The 10,087-nt window shown below is 45.3% G+C and overlaps 1 protein-coding gene across 3 annotated transcripts in view; it reads left to right on the forward strand.

Moving 5' to 3' along the window:
- FCHSD2 (FCH and double SH3 domains 2) overlaps window positions 1-9,660 on the forward strand; it is a 228,672-nt gene extending 219,012 nt beyond the window's left edge. For 2 of the 3 annotated variants that reach the window (XM_080688538.1, XM_080688540.1), the window contains 5 exons: window positions 3,011-3,392; window positions 3,693-3,913; window positions 5,438-5,567; window positions 5,922-6,004; window positions 7,554-9,660. In XM_080688538.1, coding sequence (XP_080544664.1) covers window positions 3,011-3,392; window positions 3,693-3,913; window positions 5,438-5,567; window positions 5,922-6,004; window positions 7,554-7,637 — 900 coding nt within the window. In that variant the 3' untranslated portion in view covers window positions 7,638-9,660. The remainder of the gene's footprint in view (window positions 1-3,010; window positions 3,393-3,692; window positions 3,914-5,437; window positions 5,568-5,921; window positions 6,005-7,553) is intronic. The other variant, XM_080688539.1, reaches the window with a different exon arrangement.
- Window positions 9,661-10,087: the final 427 nt, after the last annotated feature.

The following is a 10,087-nucleotide window of genomic DNA, read 5'->3' on the forward strand; positions in this document are numbered from 1 at the left end:
GATAATTGAAAATTACAGACTGTGCCCTAACTGGTTTGGCTCAGTGGATAGAGGATCAGCCTGCGGACTGAAAGGTCCCAGGTTCGATTCAGATCAAGGGCATGTACCTTGGTTGCAGGCACATCCCCAGTAGGAGGTGTGCAGGAGGCAACTGATCGATGTTTCTCTCTCATCGATGTTTCTAACTCTCTATCCCTCTCCCTTCCTCTTTGTAAAAAATCAATAAAATATATTAAAAAAAAGAAAGAAAATTACAGACTGAAGTTGGACTTGAACTCATAGTAATCTAAACCCATTCACTGGATAGGAAAGAGGGAGCAGCGACTGCTGGAAATAAGGAACAGCCTGGTAAAAGCATAGAGGCAAGGGTACATGGTGTGTTCAGAGAATAGGACCAGTGTGCTAGGGCCGGAGCATCAAGAGACCTGGAGACCAGACTCTCTAGGGTCCTTAGTGCCATGCAGAGGACCTGACCTTGTCAAGTAGAAGAATTGGTCACTTCTTGGAGGTGGTATGATCAAGAAGGTGTCTGCTTATATAACAATGTTGGACAACTTGCATGGACCTCCATGACTTTTTTACAAGGACAACAATATATTTAAAGTCTTTTTATTATTATTATTGATTTTTTTTTGAGAGAGAGAGAGAGAGAGAAGCATCGATGTGGAAGAGACACATCAATCAGTTGCCTCCTGCACGTGCCTCAAGCCCCAACCAAACCCACAACCGAGGTATATGCCCTGACCGGGAATAGACCTTCTGGTGCATGGAACAGCGCTCCAGCCAACTGAGCCACACCAGCCAGGGCCATTGGTTGATTCTTGTACGTGCCCTGACTGAGGCTCATACTCTCAACTTTGGCATATTGGACGCTCTAACCAACTGAGCTACCCAGCCAGGGTGACAACAATATATTTAAAGGTGTTCTTAAGATTGGCTCTTGGTACTTGTTGTTGTTGTTGTTGTTGTTATTTTTAATCCTCGCGCAAGGACATTTTTTCTATTTGATTTTAGAGAGCGGGGGGCGAGGGGGTGGGGGGAGAATGGAGTGGGAGAGAGAAGCATGGATTGGTTGCCTCCTGCACGTGCACCAACTTGGGTGGGGATAAAACCTGCAACCCAGGTACACATCCTTGACCAGAAATCCAACCTGTGACCCTTCGGTGCTTGGGTTGACACTCTAACCCAGTGGTCGGCAAACTGCAGCTTGCGAGCCACATGAGGCTCTTTGGCCCCTTGAGTGTGGCTCTTCCACAAAATACCACAGCCTGGGCGAGTCTATTTTGAAGAAGTGGCGTTAGAAGAAGTTTAAGTTTATAAAAAATTTGGCTCTCAAAAGAAATTCCAATCATTGTACTGTTGATATTTGGCTCTGTTGACTAATGAGTTTGCCGACCACTGCTCTAACCACTGAGCACCACCGGCTGGAGCATGTTGGCACTTTTTAAGTCTTGCCGTGGAATTAGGAAAAATATCTTTGTTATATAGGTGCCTTTTGCTGGTATATTCAAGGTATAATGTGGTTTCAGATTAGCAAAGAAATTCCTTTGGAAAAGCTGTCAAGAACCAGTGAGGCCTGGCTAGAGTGGCTCAGTAGTCCTGTGCACCAAAAGGTTGTCGGTTCGATTCCAGGTCAGGGCATGTATGGAAGGCCACCGATCGATCTGTGCCTCTCTCTCTCCCCCTCCCCTTGTCTCTTTCTCTCTCTCTCCCCCTCCTTCTCTCCCCCTCTCTCCCTCTCGTCCTCTCTCCCTCTCTGTCTCCCTTCCTCTCTCTAAGCATGTCTTCAGGTGAGGATTAAAAAAAAGATGACCCAGTGAGCTTTTTTCCCTCATATTTTGAGATCACAGGTAATTTACTTAACATTCTGGTCCTGGAGTAAATACTTATGTGATTGGTCAGCTATTTTCAATACTATTTTTCCATCTCAAACAATGTCCAGAATCTGGGTTTGATGAAATGTTTTAATGTACATGAAATAGAAAATGAGTCTTAAGGAAGTGACCCATTTTCTTGTCTTGTTTTTGCTTGTGTAATTTGGAGATTTTTCACACTTTGAGACTATGGTCTCAGCTGGTAGTTTTAATTAATCTTGGGACTTGAGGGAAGCTTTTAAGATTGTTCACTGGAGAGTCAGAAAAGGCCAGCAGCCCCCTCCCAGTGAACAGGTGACGGACAAGTCTCTTTAGGGAACAAAGCCCCATAGTCTCTCTCCAACCCTTCTGCAGAGGTTTGTGCTCAGGCTCTGCAGCCTCAAGGGCAGTATCTGGGTGTCTGGTGCTAGTGAACTCCTGCTGTCAGGGTAATAAAGCCGCACAGTCAGCAGCTCATGCAGAAGCACCTGAGTGGGTCAGCCCAGTCCCCACAGTTTAGTTGGAGCATCATAAATCCAAATTTTGACAGATCTCAATAATTTCCTTTTCTACAACTTTCTTTTCTTGGCCACAGTTCGCCAGTGATTCCAGATGAATTCTAGGTGCTGCTCAAGCTGTCATCCAATCCATGTACATAGTTCTCGCATTTCCCAGCATGCACCTCCATGTAGCCCTCTGGTTTCTAATGCAGTGCTTTCTCCTTTGCCTGTGCATCCCAAGCCATCATGGCTCTGTGCTTATTCATCCCACATTGACTCCCCAATCCTCCTGAGAATGGCAGGATTGTCATTGAAGAAATGGAGACATCAAGAAGTTGAATAACTCACCGTAGATGCAGAAACCGGAGCTGGAACCCTGCTCCCCTACTTCCCAAGACCGCAGTGTTCACTGAGCCTCTTGCCTCTGCAGGACTCCCTTTCTCCAGTTTTGGTTATGACTTTATTTTGTTTAGTTGTTTGTTTGTTTTTAAGTAAAACTTCATCTCATTATGATAGTTTTACAACACTTAAATTTTTGTGTTTGATATGTTTTTAAAATCATTTCAGTATTTTGATCCCCAGTTTTTGTTATGATCAGCACACATCTTCTCTTTATCTAACCTTTTTTATTTTGTCCATGACCATCCTACATTGCAGGCTTCTCAACCAGATGAGTTGACCATTGAGGAACATGAGGTGTTAGAAGTGATTGAAGATGGAGATATGGAAGACTGGGTAAAGGTATATTCCTTTGCTCATATCACCCCTTCTTGTGACATTTTTAGGAGTGTGTTTCGGTTCTTATTATGCTCTGTCCAGATTGTGTATGCAAACCTGTTTTGTCACATGTCTTTTACTCAGGCTCGAAACAAAGTTGGTCAAGTGGGGTATGTGCCAGAAAAGTACCTCCAGTTTCCCACCTCCAACAGTCTCCTGAGCATGCTGCAGTCCCTGGCTGCCTTGGACAGTCGGTCACACACATCCAGCAATTCCACGGAGGCCGAGCTCGTTTCAGGCAGCCTCAACGGAGACGCCAGTGGTAAAGACTGAAATAAGGCACTCTTTATCTGTCTCATTTGGCCTAAACTATATTTCCCCTGAGTCAACCATCAGCAGATTAAAAGCACAACTCCATTCCTATTCTGTAACATGTTTTCCTTTATTTGGCCACTTTTATTCTTTATTGTCGCACCCTAAAGTTGATCTTCAGTGGGTAAAAATTACAGCTTTACTCCTACTCTGCACAATGCTCTCTTAGTCCTCACATGAGCATAGGGGAGGTCGCAAGTAACCTGGCTGTCATCATTCTCACTGCATTTTTCTCTCTCTTGCCACCTAGTCTGTTTCGTGAAAGCACTTTATGACTACGAGGGTCAGACAGATGACGAATTAACTTTTCCTGAGGGAGCAATTATCCGAATCTTGAACAAAGAAAACCAAGATGACGATGGCTTCTGGGAAGGAGAATTCAATGGGCGGATTGGAGTTTTCCCATCGGTGCTAGTGGAAGAACTTTCAGCCTCAGAAAATGGTGACACTCCAGGGATGAGAGAGATTCAGGTACATGAGAAGAGAGAAAGCTGAGTTAAGATATTTAAAGAAAATGACTCCCAAGGGGTCTGTGGGCCCATGCAGAAGTGGGCTGTGGCCTCAGCCTCACCCTCACCACTCCAGTCCTCAGTTGTCAGGTTTCTGCAAAACCAAATTTGGGAAAGTAGGACTTATCGGTCAGGCTCTTCTGTAAAGGCTGTGTCACACCTCTCCTCTCCCACATTCTGTTCTCTGAATCCATTAACCAAAATGCCAAATTGTATGTGACACACAAAAGAATGGTTTTGAGAAGAAACGGAAACAAACCAGAGAGGGAATGTATTCTCTCTGTGGTTAGTTTATGTAGTAAAAATATTAGCTTGCTTTTTCTCTCCCTCACTGTCAGAGCCTCCTGCCAGCCCAGGTTGTGTCAGTCCATTTCAGAGAATTGATGAGCCTGCCAAAGCCCCATTATACTCATGTGGCCCTAAGCTTAGCTCATTATAGCAAAACTTGCCTTTACAGGAAACCCCTAATTTGGATCTATCATGGCAGCCTGGCAGGTCCAGGACCATAAGGAACATGTCTTGTTTATATGATATCACTAGAGACCCGATGCATGAAAATTCATGCACTGGAGGGGGATCCCTCAGCCCGGCCTGCCCCCTCTCACAGTCCAGGAGCCCTCAGGGGCAGGAGGCGACCCGGCGATCAGGGGAAGGTGACACCCCCATCACACCTCTGCTGCTGCCACTGCCAGCAGCACAAGCCTCGGCCGGCCCTGGTTACCTGAGCCTCAGGCGGCCCTGGGCAGCTGTGCAGCTGCCATCCAAGGCTTGCCTGCGCCTCGGGCCAGCCCTGGGCAGCTTGGGGGCTAAGAGGACTGGGGGACTCCGGAGACAGGCGTGCGGAGCAGCTGGACCTGCCTGGGGATGGGCCCGGCCGTGCCGCACATCTGTCGCCCCGGTAGGACTGAGGGGATTGGCGCCACCATCTTGTGGCTGTGGGCACCACCATCTTTGAGGGTGTGGCAGTCAGTTAGCATATTCCCTCCTTATTGGCTGTGGTCACCACCATCTTTGTGAGGGTGTGATGGTCAATTAGCATATTCCCTCTTTATCAGATAGGATGACCACTTAGCCTGACATCTACGAAACCCGGGGCAGTCAGAAACTCTGCCAGTTATTTTATTTTTTACACATATAAAAAAATATATTACTTGTCCCCTTTCTTTGTTCCCCATTGAATTTACTGACTTGACTAATTTGGTATGTTTTTAATGGCACTCTAGAGAATGATTTGACTTGATAACTGTTTAAGATGAACTCATCAATGGTATAATGAGATCTATGAGAGGAAAAAGATTTAAGCAACACAAAATTGGGTTTTGGGGTGTTTAGTCCAGGTTCACGTGCTTCTAATGAATCTGACCAAAAAAAATCAACAATTAAAACTCAGCTCCAGAGAAAAGTAATTTGTCTGAAGTAGTCAGTCAGAGAAGCTAATCTGTCCTTCCTGAGTAAGCACTTGTAACCTCCCTTCCCTTCATGGCAGATCTCTCCATCCTCCAAGCCTCCCGGCTCCCTTCCGCCACTACCACTGTATGACCAGCCTCCCAGCAGCCCCTACCCCAGCCCAGACAAGAGGAGCTCCCAGTACTTCCCCCGCTCTCCTTCAGCAAATGGTAAGTGTTCTCCTGGACATGGGTTGAAATGGGTTTTCATTCAGAAATTCACTTGTTCACCTGAAGGGCAAACAGATATGTATTAGCATTCTCATTGCTCAAAACCACAAATAGCCCTAGCCGGGTTGGCTCAGTGGATGGAGCGTTGGCCTGCAGACCGAAGGGTCCCGGGTTCGATTCCAGTCAAGGGCACATGCCCAGTTTTAGGGCTGGATCCCCAGTAGGGGGCGTGCAGGAGGCAGCCAATCAATGATACTCTCCCATTATTGATGTTTCTATCTCACTTTCCCTCTCCCTTCCTCTCTGAAATCAATAAGAAAAAATAAAATGAGCTTATTCGGTTCCTTCCCTTAGAAAATAGTGTCCATGCCGAATCGCTGGGCTTCTCACAGGCACCAAGGCAAACTCCTGAGACCTCATATGGCAAGCTGCGACCTGTAAGTCTCTTATCTGGGAGGGCTATAGAGTGCATAGTTCTTCCAAATTGAACATTAGAAATTAGTGTTTCCCCATGGTCCCTGTTTTGTTACTAATTCCCCCATATGAAGGTAAGAAGGGTTTGGGAAGGTAAAAAGGTCTTGAAAGGGAAGAGTATAAAAATCAACACATTGCCCGGCTGGTGTGGCTCAGTGGTTGAGTGTTGACCTATGAACCAGGAGGTCATGGTTCGATTCCCAATTAGGGCACATGCCTGGGTTGTGGACTTTATCCCCAATGTAGGGGGTGCAGGAGGCAAACGATCAATGATTCTCTCTCATCATTGATGTTTCTATCTCTCTCTCCCTCTCCCTTTCTCTCTGAAATCAATAAAAATATATATTTTTTAAAATCAACACATCTTAGAAGGTCCAGTCTACATTGGCACTTTTTTCTGAGCCATGGTGAGATTCAGGATGATAGCTGTGAAAGTGTATTTAAATTGTAACAAGGTCTATGAGCATCAACATGGTCTAATTGTGAAACAGAAGCACTTTTTTTCCAGCAAGCATTTATTGAGAACCTATCTTCCAGGCCTATATTTGCAACTTTGAGGGGCACTGAGATGAAATAAGATATACTTCATGCCCTCTGAGGTTTGAGAGCTTCTGTGTTCAAAAGAATCTGCTCTTAAATAACCACCTCTGTTTACTCCTCACTCTCTGCCTGCCATCACCAACCCCCACTGTCCATGAATCCTCTTGAAGTCATTAAACTCACTCTCCTTGGGTAATGTCATCTACCGCCACAGCTTTGATAACTGTTTATTTACTGACAACTCCCCGATTTATAACTGCCAATCTGATCTCTTTCCTGAGCTTCAGACTTGTGGACATCTCAGAGTGTCTGTACCAAAAGTACTCTGGTCTCCCACAAACAGTCCTCACCAAATTGTGCCAAGTTTCCCTCAGAGACAGCTGTCAGTCTTTCCACTTCTCTACTCCCCACTGCTGGCGCAGTTCAGGCTAACAGCAACTCTCATTCAGATGACTGCATTATACCTTTGCCCTCCTCCACTCTTTTCTCCAAACTGTTACCAAACTCATCTTTCCACACTCTGATAATGCTGTTTAAAGTCCACCAAGGACTCCTCTTTGCCTACAGAGTAAAGCTCAGATTTCATGACTTAACCTCAGCTACTTCTTCAGTATTCTCTGTTGCAACTCTCCTGCCAAGACATGCTCCAAGGTTTTCCGTTCTCCAGGCACTGCTCTTCCTTCCAGATCCAGCCTGTGCTGTGGACGAGCCTTTTCGGGCCTCAGTCACTCTTGTGCCCATGAGGCTTTCAGCTAGGCAAGACCCTGATTCACGGGTTTCACATGTAATCCCGAATAACTCCTCCTCAGTGGGAAAGGGTGAAAATTAGGTTGAAAGAATATGTTTAGACCATTTCTGAGACCCCCTGGGGGCCCATGTCCTTGGATAAGTGACTGGTTGGGGTTTGGATGCCTCATTCAGGCACGGAACCCAGAAGCTGATGGACAATTTGTGTAACTGTTTCCTGCTCAGGTCCGGGCAGCTCCCCCTCCGCCTACCCAGAACCACCGAAGGCCAGCAGAGAAGATGGAGGATGTGGAAATCACACTGGTGTGAGGATGGGCTTGCCCGGCTGTTACTGCTACAATCAAGGTCAGGCTTGGAGTTTGGCCAGTCTTGTTTTTTAGGCACCTTTGCATCATGATGATGACTCTTGAACAGAGCAAGAACCAGGAGGATTATATGTGACTGGGTGGCCTGGTGGACTCCTCCCACATGTTGAATATTTTGTGCCTTTTTTTTTTTTTTTTTTTTGTCATTTTCTATGTCATCTCTCCTACCATAGCACAAATCCTAGCGGGCCCTCCAAACAGAGAGGGACAGCCCTCGTGCCTAACAGTGTCCATTTTTATATGAGACTCAAGACCAGGCCTCGTTCAGGCACAGTGCAGAGATGCTGATCGTGTGCACTCGTACAGTATATTACTGTGGCCACAGGATGTGGCAAAGATTCTCATCTTCAAGTGGCTTTTGCTCGTCTGGTTAAAGTTTAATCAGATCATGTTGGCTACATAAGGAAGCAGGAGGGATTCCAGGGAGGCTGGCTCCTCCCCGCAGTTAGTCCCCAGACTGAGAAACAAGTGGACTGCCCTGAGTCTGGCGCCAATTGCATTAATGCACATCTCTACCACAACTAATGGATTTAAACAATAACAGTGTCTTTTGTATTAATATTTATGCCATTCATTTAGTATTAGTGGAGCTAATATGGAGGGGCTGAACTAGCAGCCAAATCGTGTCCATCACATAGGGTAGTAGAAAGGAGGCTGTGGCCACGGCAGAAATGGAGCTTCCAGATCTGAAATGAGCCGATTTAATGTTCTTTTTGCATTTGGGTATTTTTCATCTTAATTTTTGCAGCACATACTCTTCTGACCAGTATCCTTAGAATCTGAATGTCTAGGTAAATTGGGGGCACACACTTGCCTTGTTGAGCTTCTCTACTAGAGAGCCGCTGGCATCATTTTATTCCCAAGTCAGTGTACTGGCCCAGCCAGCCAGGTTGTGACTGACCCAGCCCAGCGGTCACCCCTGACAGAAAATGCCGCTTCCCAGGTCCCACTGACATTTCCTTGGAAGGAAGAACCTGTGGCTCATGGAGGAAGCCAGCTTTCTATGAAAAAGGACTAAAGGATTGCACACCCTGCACAAGTGCAAATTGACAAGGAAAAGACAAGTTCTCCGTATCACGAGGAGAGCCACGGGGAATTCCTCCACGGGCCAGCAAGCCCACAGAGCAGGTGTCCCAGAGCCCTCTGCTGGCTCTCCACTTCCTATGGAAGGTAGGGTGCGTTACCTAGGGACGAAGGGATGTTTGCCAGTTGCTTTTTTTTTTTTTTTTAAGAAATCCAATTTGCAAAATTTAATCTAAAAGTTGTATTATGCTTTGAAAACTCCTAAGACTCTAGAAACTTGAAATGCTCGCCAAATGTCCCCATGGGAATTTTTAAGGTCATAGCTGAAGAAATTTTCAGTCTGCCATTTGATCATTTCGGTGACAGTACCAACTGTTGAATTTTCTCCATGATTTGGGATTTGTTTCTTTTTTTGTGTTTTTTTTTTGTTGTTGTTGTTGTTGTTTTTGCATTTCTTAATCTGTTGATCTATTTGAGGTCTTTTTGTGTTATCAAACTTATTCTTAAGTTTAAAAAATAAGTTAAAAGGGTGGGTTTTTTAAGATTTTTGCCTACATGTTAAATATCTTCAAAGCACTTTAAAAATCTTCAAAGTGCTTAAATAAGGCAGTTCTTGCCACCCAGTCTTGTATTCTCTCTCTAGTTAGCCAAATTGTCCTTGAATCTGGGTTTTCCACATTCTCAGAGGGTTATTTGAAATTTTGTTATATTTTAAATATTTTCTGGAAGAGCTGCTAATTTTATTTTAAAAAATCAAAGTTGTAAAAATAAGCCTCCTTTTTAAGAAGAACTCCTCCCTCCAGGACATGTAACCCAGCATCACAGTGCACAGGGCCCGGCTTAGAGGGAGTGCCTCTGTGCAGATGTGCTTTCTTTACGTAAAGTGGCTGTAAAAAGTTTGTATTTATTATGTATAAAATATTGAATAATAAAAAAATGGAAGTAAGTTTTCTAAGTTTACTTATAAAGACACACTCCTAGGCCCTTCTTTAACCATGTGACAGATAGAGGTATCTGTTAACCCATCTGTGGGACAAGCAGTTCCTAATGCCACCCACCTGCGAGGTATAACATTCTGGATACTAGAGGCAGTAACAAATAAGTTGTGATCTTGCTTTCAAGGTCCTTTTCAGGGAATGGGGGACAGGTACACACATGACAGTACTGTGTGACATGTGCTGGAAGGGAGGGGTGGATAGTGTGCTAAGGGAGCTGAGCATGGAGCTGATTCTGCAGCTGCAGGGACAAGCAAGCACTGAAGTCCCCTCAGAGGATGTAACTGCGGGCTTCTAGGAAGTGGGAATTCTGAACTCCTCTGCCCTGTCCTCAACCTCCACCCTAAGGAGTAATGAATCAAGCAGAGATTGTACT

The sequence above is a fragment of the Plecotus auritus genome (genome assembly GCF_963455305.1).
Source record: "Plecotus auritus genome assembly, chromosome: 9".
Classification (NCBI taxonomy): Eukaryota; Metazoa; Chordata; class Mammalia; order Chiroptera; family Vespertilionidae; genus Plecotus; species Plecotus auritus.